The sequence below is a fragment of the Delphinapterus leucas genome, chromosome 1, assembly GCF_059928025.1.
Source record: "Delphinapterus leucas isolate spDelLeu-1000000601 "Yukka" chromosome 1, BTC_Dleu_Yukka2, whole genome shotgun sequence".
In the NCBI taxonomy this organism is placed as follows: domain Eukaryota; kingdom Metazoa; phylum Chordata; class Mammalia; order Artiodactyla; family Monodontidae; genus Delphinapterus; species Delphinapterus leucas.
Genome location: NC_143129.1, coordinates 81274850 through 81289732, shown reverse-complemented (window position 1 = coordinate 81289732; position 14883 = coordinate 81274850). Strand labels below are relative to the sequence as shown.

Sequence of the window (14883 nt, the reverse complement as noted above, 5' to 3'; positions counted from 1 at the left end):
CTGCAAAGTCTCATATTTATTTGAGTGACTCTGGCACAATCCGCTTGTCAACAGTTGGTCTTTTTTCCAGGAATGGACCTTGAACTTACACAGAACTATCTACTTGCCTCATCTCCTATTCCGTAATTACCTACGAACTAGCCCCATATCTTAACCTTGGTCTGGAAACCAAGGTATTTTCTTTTTCAAAATTTCAGGAAGTGGTTGAAGAAATAAAACAGAAGTTCCCTTTTTAAACTTCTTTCATCCCAGCGTCATTTTCTCCGACAATTTCCCTTAGGCCTTATTCACACTCCACTGTGCTTATTTGTACTGAGGGCTGTATTAGCGTACCTAATAAGTTTTAAGACCATAAAAGGCATATCAACTTGTTGAGTAATTTTGTCCATAGCAACTGTGGGCTGTAGCCTGCAAATGTATTCTCTTTTTTTCTTTTTAGCAGTAAACCCCAGTGGCTCAAGAGGACATCCCACACAGAGGTCCTGTCCCCAGTCTACTCAGTCCAGTAAACAACACCTAAAAAGAACACAACCTCTTTATTTTTTTTTTCAGATACAAACGTTTAGTTTGGATGATGAGAATGAGCTATCTCTATCATTTATTCCAATGAATTCCAATGTAGGACGAGGCTAAATAGATCTAGACTCTTTTGGTCTATTAATATTTAGCTTATCAAATCTACAGCCTGGTATTTCTGGAGTAGGCCTGCCCCAATAACGCTAGATGTGATAACTGCTGAAGATGGCAAATATGGACAATTCAACGTATATTCAGTCTAGTCTGCTGTCGCTGTCTCCACATGCTTTCTAAAATTCCATGTTTGGTCAGAGCTGGGAGTGATATCACGGTGCTGGCCCATCTTCGCTCCACCTCTCCTCTGATTCTGCTTTGCTGCTTTCGAGGTAGAACAGGTTCAGATGGTCTGGGAGCCTGTGGAGCTGGCAGCTTGCTGGGCTAACCAGTACTTATATCTTTTGGTCTTGGGCCTCTCAAAGTTCACCACAGACATAGGTACCCTCACAGTGTCAAGCCCATTTACCTGTACACAAAACAACAGGAATCTTCAGATCAGTGGGGCAGATACGAACTAACACCACCCAATCCCAGCTTTCTACCCAGTGAGAAAAAGGAGACAGGATGTGAAACACTCACCGTCACCTCACACCAGTACTCGCCCCTCTGTGTGATAGGCTCTTCTGGTAACTTTAATGCATGTGGGGCAACCACAACACCAAGCTGCAAAAAAAATCAATCACAGCCAAAGGGAACTCTGTTTACATGGTTGCCACTCCAGGCAACCTCTAGATTTTCCTGTACATGGGTGAATATAACGGGGGGGGGGGTTACCCTGGCTGATCCCATGGAAAGGCACAAACCTCCATAAATAGTGGCAGAATAACTCAGTCCTAATTTCTCAGAAAGGGAGGTGGATTCACAAAGAGAAACAGGGCTTGAGATCAAACTCACTTCACCCACAAAAGTAAAAATTCTCCAGTGAGTCACATTTCCCCAGGTTTTCCCTAGCTAGAGAAAATAAATGATCCCACCATCTTCTCCTATCAGTCTTCAGAATCTATGTGACCATCCTCAGTTATTTCCCTCCCACACCCCTGCAAACCAATCAAGAACGCTTTCCCTAAGTTGGACAGCCGCATGTAAATCAGCGACGTTAGAACACTTCCTCACACCATACACAAAAATAAACTCAAAATGGCTTAAAGACTTAAAATGTAAGACAGGACAACATAAAACTCCTAAAAGAGAACGTAGGCAAAACATTCTGACATAAATCGTACCAGTGTTTTCCTAGGTCAGTATCCCAGGGCAATAGAAATAAAAGCAAAAGTAAACAATTGAGACCATTTACAAGCTTTTGCACAGCAAAGGAAACCATAAACAAAACGAAAAGACAACCTATGGACTGGGAGAAAATACTTGCAAATGAAGCTACTGACAAGGGCTTAATTTCCAAAATATACTATCAGCTCAAACAACTCAACAAAAAAACAACCTAATCAGAAAAATGGGCAGAAGACCTAAATAGACATTTCTTCAAAGGAGACATACTAATGGCTGACAGGCACATGAAAAGATGCTCATCATCGCTAATTATCAGAGAAACGCAAATCAAAAGTACAATGAACTACCACCTCACACTGGTCAGAATGGCCATCATTAAAAAGTCTACAGATAACAAATGCTGGAGAGGGTGTGGAGAAAAGGGAACCTTTCTACACTGTTGGTGGGAATGTAAATTGGTACAGCCACTATGGAAAACAGTATGGAGGTTCCTTAAAAAACTAAAAATAGAGCTACCATATGATCCAGCAATCCCACTCCTGGGCATGTATCTGGACAAAACTATAATTCAAAAAGATACATGCACCTCTCTGTTCACGGCAGATCTATTCACAATAGCCAAGACATTGAAACAACCTAAATGTCCATCAACAGATGAATGGAAAAAGAAGATGTGGTACGTATATACAATGGAATACTACTCAGCCATAAAAAAGAATGAAATAATGCCATTTGCAGCAACACAGATGGACCTAGAGATTATCATACTAAGTGAACTAAGACAAATGCCAGGGCTTCCCTGGTGGCACAGTGGTTGAGAGTCCACCTGCCGATGGGGGAGGACGTGGGTTCATGCCCTGGTCTGAGAGGATCCCACATGCCACGGAATGGCTGGGCCCGTGAGCCATGGCCGCTAAGCCTGCGCATCCAGAGGCTGTGCTCCGCAATGGGAGAGGCCACAGCGGTGAGAGGCCCGCATACCACAAAAAAAAAAAACAAATGCCATATGATATCACTTATATGTGGAATCTAAAATATGACATAAATGATGTATGAAACAGAACTTCCCTGGTGGCACAGTGGTTAAGAACCCACCTGCCAATGCAGGGGACATGGGTTCGAGCCCTGGTGCGGGAAGATCCCACATGCCACGGAGCAACTAAGTCCATGCGCCACAACCACTGAGCCTGCACTCTAGAGCCCATAAGCCACAGCTGAGCCTGCGTGCCACAACTACTGAAGCCTGCGTGCCTAGAGCCCGTGCTCCACAACAAGAGAAGCCACCACAATCAGAAGCCTGCGTACCGCAACTAGAGAAAGCCTACGTGCAGCAACGAAGACCCAACGCAGCCAAAAATAAATAAATAAATAAATTTATATTAGAAAAAAGATCTATGAAACAGACTCACAAACGTAGAGGACAGGCTTGTGGTTGCCAAGGGGCAGGTTGCATTGATTTACATGAGGCTGTCCAACTTAGGGAAAGCGTTCTTGATTGGTTTACACGGGTGTGGGAGGGAAATGACTTGTGGTTGCCAGGTGGGGGAGGGATGGATTGGGAGTTTGGGATTAGCAGATGCAAACTATTATGTATAGAATGGATAAAAAACGAAGTCCTACTGTGCAGCACAGGGAACTACATTCAATATCCTGTAAAAAACCATAATAAAAAAATATGAAAAAGGATGTATATATATGTATAACTGAATCACTTTGCTGTACAGCAGAAAATTAACACAACATTGTAAACCAACTATACTTCAATTAAAAACAAAAAATGCTTTCTGTAACTCCAGCTGGATGATCATACCCTTTCCTAACAGAGGGATCAATCCTGGGGTAGCTGCTTCTTCCCAGGGGTAGTTTCCACCCTCAGGGGTACAGCAGTGTTTGGGAATACTCACATTTCTGAGGAAGTGGCGGGCAACTATTTCAGGGTTTAGCTCCCATTTGACATTGTTCTTCATCCCTACCTGCAGGTGACATCTTCTCAGAAATTTCACTGTCTGAGAGGAATTATACACAGAAGATAGGTTAGAGTTGTAATCAAAGGAGAGGAAACATGTTAGCAAGAGGCCAAGAGGCACACAGTCAGAAAGGCTAAGCACAATTTCTGCCTCATAGCCAAGACAGGTGAGATGATGAATACGAAAGATAAAAATTCTCATTGTCTCAAGGCTGATATTATGGAAAGACGTTTTAGCGATGCTCTGAAAGGAAATGCTGCCTATACGTGGCTATTCCTAAGCAAGGAGAAACAGGCCATGTCAAAGTTAGGCTCATCAGGGACTTCCCTACTGGTCCAGTGGGTAAGACTCCGTGCTCCCAATGCAGGGGGCCCGGGTTCAATCCCTGGTCGGGGAACTAGATCCCACATGCACGCTGCAACTAAGAAGTCTGCATGCTGCAACTAAGACCTGGCACAGTCGAAAGAAAGAAAAATTTTTTTTAAATTTTAAAACTGTTTTTAAACACCGCCCCCCAAACCAAGGTTGGGCTCACCAGTGGGGGCTGCTGGTATATCTCAGGATGGAATGATTTTCACAGACTGTTTTAACACAATATTCTGGCCCTTCAATCCCACCCCTACACCATAACAATTCCTCCCTGCTTACAGAACGAAGTATAAATTCATTAGCTGAGGATTAAAGATGTTTTGTAAATCATGCCCCAACCCTCTTTCCAGTCATATATTTCCTAATAGAAGTCCTCTGTTTTAGCTAGACTGGTCTACTTTCTATTTTAAAACATGCTTTAACTGAGATATCACCTCACACCTGTCAGAATGGCTATCATTAAAAAGAACACAAATAACAAATGTTGGAGAGGATGTGGAAGAAAGGGAACTCTCATACACTGTTGGTGGGAATGTAAGTTTGTGCAGCCACTGTGGAAAACAGTATAGCGGTTTCTCAAAAAACTAAAAATATGACCTAGCAATTCCACTCCTGGGTATATGTCTGAAAAAACCAAAAACACTAATTTGAAAAGATACGTGCACCCCAATGTTCACAGCCGCATTATTTACAATTGCCAAGATATGGAAGCAACCTAAGTGTCCATCAACAGATGAACTGATAAAGAAGGTGTAGTATATATGTGTATATATACACACATTAAAAAATATGTATGTGCATACACATACACACACAATGGAATACTAAGCCATAAAGAAGAACAAAATCTTGCCATTTGCAACAACAAGGATGGACTTGGAGGGCATTATGCTAAGTGAAATAAGTCAGAGAAAGACAAATATTGTATGATAACTTATATGTGGAATCTAAAAAATACAACAAACCAGTGAATATAACAAAAAAGAAACAGATGCACAGATATAGAGTGTAAGACAGGCTACAAGGATGTATTCTACAACATGGGGACTATAGCCAATATTTTATAATAACTGTAAATGAAGTGTAACCTTTAAAAATTGCATAAACTTTTTTTAAAATTAAACAACAACAACAACAACGTGCCTTAACTATCTACTTTTTCTCCCTTAAGAATACCTTTCCCACCCTCCTGGTCTATCCAAAGCCTACTAATCCCATAAGGCCTAATTCAATCCCATCTGAAAAAAATCCTTTCCCAATGACCCTAATCCATTTTGGTCCATGTCACTCATAATTTACTGCCTTGAGTTTATCACTTTCTCATGTGTCTATTTTCTCTCCAACTTGTCTGTAAACAAGCCCGAAGGCAGAGTCCTCATCTCACTTTTCCATGGGTCCCCTGGTACCCAGGTTGGGGCCTCCCTCAATAAACTAGAGCACTTCACCCAACAGGTCAGGATATCCTAGGATATCTCAATACCAGTTATGGTAGCCACAACACTTCCCCTTGCCCCTACCTTGTGCTTGAAATCAGGAGACTTCAAGGAAATCAAGAAGTCTTTCAGGAAGAGGTTGGTGACTTTGTAGGTGACCCATAAATAAAGATTTTCTATGTTTCTACTCACCGTCTCACCTGCCTTGGTCTGGATCTTCTCTAATTTTCCTTCCTGTCTCAGCTAGAAAAGAAAGTTACAGATGAAAAAAAAAGAAAAATGAGTTTGTGGTAACTAATAACAAACTCTTGCTATGCTTGGCATAGGCTGGGCTTCTGAATTCCTGTTCTAGCCCCTACTTCATCTGAAAATGAAGTAGGGGCTAGAAGAAGTTGCTAGAGGTAATCTTAAGGTTTTAATTCCTCCAAGTCCCTCTGCCGTCTTCCGGGCTTACCAATTTCTCCTCTTCAAACAGCTTCCTGTTTTCAGGAGATGCATATACAGCCAGTCCTTGAGGAAGTAGTCGATTACGGCCTACAGATTTTTTCACTGAGACCAGGTCACCTCGGACTCCAAGTTCTGCCAACAGAGAACAGAGACACTGGATCAGAATTATCGAGCAGTCCCTAAAAAAGGAGATGATCAAAGGAAAAAAGACCTCTTATTCTCTCACAGTGCTTATTCTTCCTAGAAGAAATATTAATATTCGCTAGGACAACACTTAAGAGATTTCTAATTCATTTCTTTAGGACCTGATTTAGAAACTTAATATTCCCTGTACAAAGTGAAGCACTGTCCCATCACGGGATTTCAGTATCTGTAGCACATACTCTCAGGTCTCTTTCTCCCCACACACTGTTAATGATGCTGCTGCATTCATGTTCTGATTTTCTATGTAGGAGGCCAATGTCACCATCACAGTACTTCTTATGGCTTCCTCTTCTCAAATATGAGCTGGTCATTCCCCCAAATTAGTGAAAGGGCAGAAAAAAGCTGATGCCAAACAGGACCAGCCTGAGACAGGAAGCACCTCTGCCTGGGCCTTACCCTCCACCGACTGCGTGAGGATGAGCTCCAGGTTGTCTTTGGGCCGGTGTTTCGTGTCCTCCGCCAGCTTGTAGACGCGGTGCCGCCGGTGCAGGCGCGGCTTCCGGCCCTCTCCCGCTAGCGGCACCTTCCACCACCGCTCCACAATGACCGTGCCCTGGCGGCCGGGGGAGCGAGGGTGAGCGAGTCTCCACGGAGAAGCCTCCTCCTCTGGCCGCCGGGCCCTCAAGGAGAGCCCACCACCCGCAGGCCGGGGCCCCACCAGGTCTCAACGCGCCCCAGTCAAGGAGCCCCAGAACGCACACCCGGCCCTCACCCGACTGTGAGACAGGCTGAAGTCGCGCTCCAGGCCGGAGGTGCCCCCTTCAAGTCGCGGCCGGAGGAGCTCCCAAACCCCTCCTCGCACCAGCCGCTCAGTGCCCGCCCGCAGCAGAGCTCTGCCTGCGGCCGCCGCCATGTTCTCGGGCACGGATGGAGGCGTAGAAGGCCCCCGGCGCCGGTGGCAGGAAAGGCCCCCACCGGGTGCCCGCGGCGCGCCTGAGCCGGCGCGGCTCTGTCCGAGCTGAGCCCAGGGGAAGCCCGGGGAAAGCCCGGGCCCGGATTGGGCTGCGACTAGGCTGCCTCGAGACCGGAGATCTGGGATGAATGCTCCACGATTCAGCATGCCTCTACTCCCTTCTCCCAATTTCTTTTCGGGGGAGGGACACCCATAGCCACTGGCACATAGTGGAGTGACTGTTAGGTGCACTGACACCGGGAAAGACACCCTTTCCCTCTTGGCTTCACTTTGTCTTTAAGATGGGGGCTTCGACTGAGCTCTAGTAGCTCTCTGAGGGCACTTCCAATTCTGACATTCTGTGATAACTGGATGCTGAGGGGAGAGGGTGCTGCTCTCATTTTTCCTTACTTCAAACCTGCCTAAAAGTGGTGGAAGGATGGGATCCTCTGGAAAACTTGCAAGCCCCAGGAAGCCGTCTAATCCTTAATCGTGACACTGCAGTATTTAGGCTCATGTTTAAAGAATTCTAAATCACAAGGGAGACGGTTCCCTCCGTGGAGGGTCTCAGTACTGGGGAGTAAACCATATAAATGGAGTGAATAGGGTCTGTTTGGCAGAAGAGATTTATGGAGAGATGCTCTATACATCCTGTTATTTGACACATAAACAGCCTTTGACCATTAGTCCCTCCTCCTAATTACACTTTCTTAGCTTCCAGGACACCAATTTGTTTTTATTTCCTTCCTACTTCACTATTTTCCTTCACAGTCTCCTTTGCTGATTTCTCTTTTATTCCCCACTTCTCAGAGGGCCCCCAGGACTCAGTTTTTGGATCTTTACTCTTCTCAATGTACACACTCTTGGTGATCCCATTCAGTCTCATGGCTTAACGTACCATTTATACGCCAATGACTTCAAATTTCTGTCTTCACCCTAGTCTTCTAAACTCCAGACATGAATATCCAACTGCCTGTCATCTTCCCCTTACATGTCTAATGGACAATTCAAAGTTAACATGCTCCAAACTAAATCCATCTCTATACCCTGCCCCATAGTGCCTCACCTGCAGCCTTTCCCCTCTCAGTTGATGGTAACTCCATTCTTTCAGTTCTTGGACTCAACTTCTCTCCTACGCCAGGAAATCCTGTAGGTGCTACCTTTACTATTTCCAGAATCCAGCCACATCCCATCACCTCCAATGCTCCAACCTGGAATAAGACACTATCTTTCTCCTGGATTACTGCAATAGTCTCCTAACAAACATCGTTTAAAGCTCTACAGTTTATTTACAACAGTCAGAATCTTTCTAAAAACACAAGTCAGATCATGTCTCTTCTACCCAAAACCTGCAATGACTTTCCCCTTTACTCAGAGTAAAAGAAAAAGGCCAGACAATGGTCTATAAGGCCCTACAATGACCTGGCCCCATTAGCTCTCTTCTTTTTCTACTCTCCCTATAGCTTATACTACTCCACCCACAGTGGACTCCTGGCTGTTTGTGGAAAACATTTGACACATTCTCTTTAGGGCTTTTGCACTGGCTGTTGCTTTGACACAGAATGCTTTTACCCTCAGATGCTCGCTTGGCCTAAATCCCTCACCCCCTTCAGGTCTTTGATTAAATGTTACCTTTTCAATGAGGCCTATTTAGATCACCCTATTTATTACTGCAACTGCGCCACCTCCTTCACACCCCTGATCCTTCTTTATTCTACTCTATTTTCCTCCATAGCAGCTATCATCTAACATATGAAATCATTTTCTTGTGTTTAGTGTTTAGGTTTGTTCTTTCACTGTTAGAAGTTCCATGGGGCAGGGGATCTTTGTTTTGTTTACTGTGTATCCTAAGCTCATAGTAGGCCCTCAATAAATATTTCTTAAATGGATGAATAAATGAATATGCAGAAGTCTCAAACTGGTGGCCCCAGAACCAAATTTTACATACCATGTTGATTTTTTTAATCAACAATTTTTATTTTTTAAGTTAGTAGCCAATATTTTTTTGAAATTTGAGAAATTTATCACAAAAATCAATCTTTCCAGTTTCTGTTGAAAAATCATATGATCTGGTACCACTGAGTCTGCATTCCTGCATGGCAGCTGTTTGGAGCTATTGTGTCACTTGTTTTTAGGGTGTGAGCTTTTTGTTTTGTTTTGTTTTTTTCCGGTAGGCGGGGCTCTCACTGTTGTGGCCTCTCCCATTGCGGAGCACAGGCTCCGGACGCGCAGGCTCGGGGGCCATGGCTCACGGGCCCAGCCGCTCCACGGCATGTGGGATCCTCCCGGACCGGGGCACAAACCCGTGTCCCCTGCATCGGCAGGCGGACTCTCAACCACTGCGCCACCAGGGAAGCCCAGGGTGTGAGCTTTTCATTTGGCTTCAGTCCCGCCCAGCAGCTCCACTAATTTCCATTAGTTGTCCAGGTCCCTGCAGGCATTTAGTTTGCAATTCCTACCCTATAAGGCAATGAGAAAGTTCAACAATGGGTAGCACCACTGGCTTATTAAAGGTAGGGATGATAAAATATTTAACTGATAGGAACCAGGAACCAACCAGTCAGGTCAGATGCTGGATCAGGGCCTTAGAAGCTTCCTGCAGTGTCAGACCCCAACCCTTTAGTTGCTGAAGTGTGTGTTCGCACATGCACATGCCAGAGAGGAGCCCACATTGTGTGGGCACAAGTGGTCAGCCAGGGCTGTTTACCAACCACTACAGAAGCCAAAGTATTTTAACTTCCGGTGTAGCTGTGAAGTGCATACTAGTTGAACAGGAGCCTTGGGGCTACCTAAGAGGGTAACGGGGTAGGGAGCAGCAGAGAGGAGTCCTCAGGTGATGTAAGGGCTGACCCTTTGTCCATGTCATAGTGCTCACCGTGTCACAATGGCACCAGTTGCCTAAACCTCTGCCACCCATCCCTGAACCTCACTTTGCCTCGGGGAGGCACTGAACTAAGAAACTGCCTCGTAACAGGTTGCGCCCCTCTATCTACTCCCTTTCTTATATCAAGAGGGGAAAAACACGGAACTACCTCTACCCGATCTGGTCACCATACGCCTATTACCTTTACCGTTACAAATACCGGATCACCCTCCGGGAGAAGATGCTGCCTTGTTATAAAAGGTACTTGTTTTCATCTCTACTTGCAATTGTTTATATACACTGTAAAGAAAAAAGAATTCGAAAGAACTTCCCAAGTGGCAAAAGATGATAATAGCAAAATAAGGTAGAAGGCTGGCATGGAGCTTCATAAACGTTTTCTATCTGGCTGGCTTGGGAAAATGGAAACAGATAGGTTGGTTCACATAAGATACAGAAGGTGGTGCCAGAGCCTGGCCCTGTGTACCTGGAAGTTAAGAGTCTTTCCCCATCTCAGACTCAGAAATAAACTAATTTGGACCTCTTTTTCCCAATCAGCATCACTTATAAGGAACAGGAGGACTTGACACTCCGACCCCGTTGCTGTCTTCAGTGCTCCTGAGTCCCTAGTAGGCCTTCACAGGGGCAGAAGCAGCAAGCAGGGTGATCAAGACCAGCTTAAAGAGCTGTATTCGGTAAGTGGACTGGGAGCTGGTGCTGTGACATGGCAGCCCCTTGCGGTAATGATATCTTGCAAAGGGACATTAGCTAGTTGGAAAATAAATCATAAGAAGCTAGAGCTAGATGAGACCTCGGAGCTCATGTGTAAAAGCTACTTTATAGACAAGGATTCTGGTCCAGAGATCTTAAGGCAAGGTCCTAGGGCTGGTGGTGAAAAGCAGGATGGGAAAAGAGAAAGTGGAAACAAAGATAGACTGTATTAAGACATAGCTAAGCTGTGTCCAGCTTAGTCCAGCTAAGCTGGACTAGAACCCAGAACTCCTGCCCTTGCCTTTGTATCATATCTCAATAACATGCCTAGGTATGAGCTATGCATTTTAAATAAGAAATGGGAGAATTTAGAGAAAACATATGATGGAAAAAAGTAGAAGAGTATTATCAGTGAGACAGTAAATAGATGGCACAGCTTTAAGCTCTCTGATGTAAATATGTTTCTGAATGGTTAGAGCACACCGAGTGAGGTCAGCAGGCAGTAATACTCCATTGACTCCAGATTCCAAATTATTTGTATCAAAGAGGACTCCATGATAGGAACAGAGTTAGGTCCCAGGACTGAGGAATATTGAGTAAGACCTTGGCTCCACTTTTCCCAGGCTCTCCATCGGCCCCTGCCTTGCTTCCACAGACACACCCAAACTGGCCTGAGATATGATTTGAGGGTTAGGTGAGCACAGAAATAGGAGAATATTACTCTCATTTTTACTCCTTTTCCAGGCTGGGAACCTGACGGTGCTGGCTACTGACCCCCTGCTTCACCAGAACCCGGTGCAGTTAGACTTCCACTTCCGCCTCACCCCCCAGACCTCTGCCCATTGGCACGGCCTTCTTTGTGACCACAGACTCTTCCTAGATATCCCATACCGGGCCTTGGATCAAGGCAGCCGGGAAAGGTGACTGAGCCTGTATGGGGGAGAGGGGAGCAAAGAGGTTAGGGGATTTCGCTCTTATGTCATAGTCAGGTAGTGGGCATGCTAACCAGTGAGGGCTTATTCAGGAGCTGGATACATTCAAACCACTGAACAAGCCTGTGAGCTGAGCCAGGATCTGGGGTTCAAAGGGTAACAGCCCATGGGAGGTTGCTAAACTGATTCAGAAACACAAGTGGGAATGCATAAATAGTTGAAAGGAAGTGCTCTCTGTTTGTCTTTATAGAGTGGCCCCTTCACCCCAAGCCCCTTCCATGGCATGGGTGTCAGTCCAGTAGTGTATAATCCCTTGGCTTCAGAGAAAAAAATCTATCAAAACTAGTTTAGCAACTTTCATTTCCCGGCTTGGGTCAGGAAAAACTAGTAAGATTTCTTCTGCTGCAAGTAGGCATCTTTCTGGATTTTGAGTTTGCCGAACATTACATTGACCATTTTCCCTCTGGTCCCTAGTTTGACTGCAACACTGGAGTATGTGGAGGAGAAGACCAATGTGGATTCTGTGCTTGTAAACTTCCAAAACAACCGGAATGACAGAGGTGGGGATCTGCTCTGTCCTTCCTGGCCCTTTGTGCTGAAGCAGCTGACAAGTGACTTTTCCTTGGTAGACCTTCTTCCCCTCACTCTTTAAAAAAGGGCATGCTCAGGCAGTTCAGGGATTCAACACCCACCCCCTACTCCCCGCCAAGGAAATTAAGGCATCTAGCATTCCGTTCATTCAAGTCATAACTAGACTATCAGGAAGGCCCTGCACGTAGATTTCAGAATCTACACTGAAGGAGCACTGGTGAAACTACAAAGAAGCCATTCAAGGGATCTGGCTGGTAGGACAGAAAGGATCTCAAGTGTATTAAACACCTATAGAGTGAAAGGGTCAGGCATTAGGCCAGGAGGATAGGAATATAATTAACCAGATGCTAGGCACACGTTACGGAAACTACACCTCCTCCCTCAAGGAGTTTATACTTCATTGGATAAAAGACAAAGGTGGTCAAGAGTTTACTATACCTTCCTGGTATAGTAAACTCCAGCCAGGTTAGAGTCTAGGTTTGTTTGACTCCAAAGCACATCATCCCAGTGCCTGCACTACACTGTTTCCCACACCCCCCAAGTCATTCGCTACTGGAAGAAGCCAAGGCTGGGGGAACAGTTGTACTGAGTTTCAGAGTGTTCTAATTTCCTCTCTCTTTTCACAGGTGCCCTGCTACGGGCCTTCAGCTACATGGGCTTTGAAGTGGTCAGACCAGATCACCCGGCCCTTCCTCCCTGGAACAATGTCATCTTTATGGTGTATCCCCTTGAAAGGGACCTAGGCCACCTGCCCAGTGAAACTCCCTGAACATGCTTATTCTTACTCTGTGAAGGGCTCGGAGCCTTGATAAATGAGAACCAGGGGCCCAGGATGTGATTCAGAACACCTTCCATCTTAGGAATAAAGGGTAGTGCAATCCTCAAGTGTTCACTGTTTCTTTGAGCCTCACAGAGCTGAATTCATTGTAGGATAGATAGATAAACATTTGATGACTGAAAAGATCAAAGGGGCCTGAGCCAGAGAGAGAAAGGACCCAAGGATTTTAAGTTTTTGCCTTTCCTCATTTATTCTAACCATCTGAGCACCTGCCAGGAGCAAAACCAAGCACTAGGGAATTCAGGAAGACTTAAGCCTTACTGGGAGACTTTCACCCATATATTTTGGTTCAAATTGGAGACAAGTGCTATTTCCTTTCCTTTGATGTGCAGGAAATCAGAGAAGGTACATGGTTCCTGTGGCATTGGCTCAAGGGGAGGAGCATCCCAGGAAGCAGAAAACAGAGAGAGTTATACTGGAATAGGGAACCCATCAGAATGCAATGTAAACTGACAAGGCTTAAAGGCCATATTAAAGGAACAGGCTTTCATACACAGTAACAAACTACAGTTAAGAATGAGACGCGGGCCTCCCTCGTGGCACAGTGGTTGAGAGTCCGCCTGCCGATGCAAGGGACACGGGTTTGTGCCCCGGTCTTGGAAGATTCCACATGACGCGGAGCGGCTGGGCCCGTGAGCCATGGCCGCTTAGCCTGCACGTCCGGAGCCTGTGCTCTGCAACGGGAGAGGCCACAACAGTGAGAGGCCCGCGTACCGCAAAAAAAAAAAAAAAAAAAAAAAAAGAATGAGACACTACTCATTTTCCAGAGCAAGAAGTCCTATGAATGATTTCTATCAGGGGACCTCTCAAGAGTAAAGGCTGATAAGAAGGTCCTACTGTATAGCACAGGGAACTATATTCAATATCCTGTGATAAACCATAATGGCAGAGAATAGATAAAAAAAGAATGTCTCTATGTGTATAACTGAGTCACTCTGCTGTACAGCAGAGGTTGGCACAACAGTGTAAATCAACTACACTTCAATTAAAAAAATAAATATTCCAAAAAAAAAAAAAGGCGTAAAGGCTGAGGAGACTGCAGACTAACTGGCCTCATGACCCTGTTGTACAGCAGCTCCGATTCCAGGGCCGAGCCTGCTTCACTGAGTGAATGCAGCCAAGGTCTGAGATGTCGTATCAATGGCAGCCCTTCACTGATTCCTGTGGGACTGCCCAAGCTACTCAGAGATGCTCCTTCACTGAAGCCTTTCTGCTACTTGGTACTGAGACTTTTCTAAGACAATAAAATGTGAAAATTGTGTCTATGGGAAAATATAGTTACCATGTGTATAGGGGTGGACGTCACTAATTCCTAGATGTAAAAAATCCTGCATATGATAGCCTCACATACTAGTTTTAAGTCTTCTACGTTACCTTGCTGATCTTTAAAAACAAAAAAAAGTTCATTTGTCATCATTCTACCACCCACATTACTTCCAAATACCTTCACAGTTCTCACTGGATCCTCAAAATACTGTCAGAAACGGAGAGATGCTATAAGGAAACAGGCCCCATAAGTTCACAGCAAAGATCTATCCCTAGAACCCATGTTTCTAGAATCCTAGTCTACTCCTTTTAGGTGGGGTCTTAGTGAATGATTAATTCTGAAGTTGCTTTACGGCAAGAATATGATCTGTGCCTGAGAGGGACAGATGTTTCATAGATGGGCCCCTCTGTGTGAGGTGTTTGGCAATTTTCACCAGATTTCAGTTCACAAGATACCCACAGACTTGTTTCCACCTTGTGATTCAACCAGCATTTAGTTTTAAATAATTTTCTTGAGAACTTTATTCAGCAAAGGAACCCCAAATGATTTGAACAGCTACATGAGCTCTATGG

At 45.0% G+C, this 14883-nt stretch overlaps 3 protein-coding genes across 3 annotated transcripts in view; 1 reads left to right on the top strand and 2 right to left on the bottom strand.

Moving 5' to 3' along the window:
• Positions 1-517: 517 nt before the first annotated feature.
• MRPL9 (mitochondrial ribosomal protein L9) lies at positions 518-7111 on the bottom strand. The gene is made up of 7 exons (XM_022564170.3): positions 6933-7111; positions 6617-6773; positions 6024-6148; positions 5762-5812; positions 3705-3806; positions 1153-1236; positions 518-1039 (listed from the first exon to the last, which is right to left on the bottom strand). Exons 1-7 carry the CDS (start codon positions 7071-7073, stop codon positions 914-916), a joined length of 786 nt encoding a protein of 261 aa, XP_022419878.1. The 5' UTR covers positions 7074-7111; the 3' UTR covers positions 518-913.
• TDRKH (tudor and KH domain containing) overlaps positions 6684-14883 on the bottom strand; it is a 31114-nt gene continuing 22914 nt past the window's right edge. Inside the window, exon 14 of the mRNA XM_089915390.1 lies at positions 6684-6773. The gene's annotated coding sequence lies outside the window, so the exon portion shown is untranslated. The remainder of the gene's footprint in view (positions 6774-14883) is intronic.
• On the top strand, positions 10072-13789 carry OAZ3 (ornithine decarboxylase antizyme 3). The gene is given in 6 exon segments (XM_022564172.3): positions 10072-10236; positions 10531-10591; positions 10593-10667; positions 11428-11603; positions 12090-12175; positions 12833-13789. Coding segments are annotated over 6 exon segments (561 nt in total). The 5' UTR covers positions 10072-10216; the 3' UTR covers positions 12976-13789.

What these genes read in the sequence shown, in the direction of transcription:
- MRPL9 (XM_022564170.3), bottom strand. Translation starts at nt 7,073, where the DNA reads ATGGCGGCGGCCGCAGGCAGAGCTCTGCTGCGGGCGGGCACTGAGCGG. An exon ending in CCTCACGCAGTCGGTGGAGG is followed by an intron (nt 6,149 to 6,616) that starts GTAAGGCCCAGG and finishes CTCTGTTGGCAG; the next exon opens with AACTTGGAGTCCGAGGTGAC. An exon ending in AGTACTGGTGTGAGGTGACG is followed by an intron (nt 1,040 to 1,152) that starts GTGAGTGTTTCA and finishes TTTTGTGTACAG; the next exon opens with GTAAATGGGCTTGACACTGT.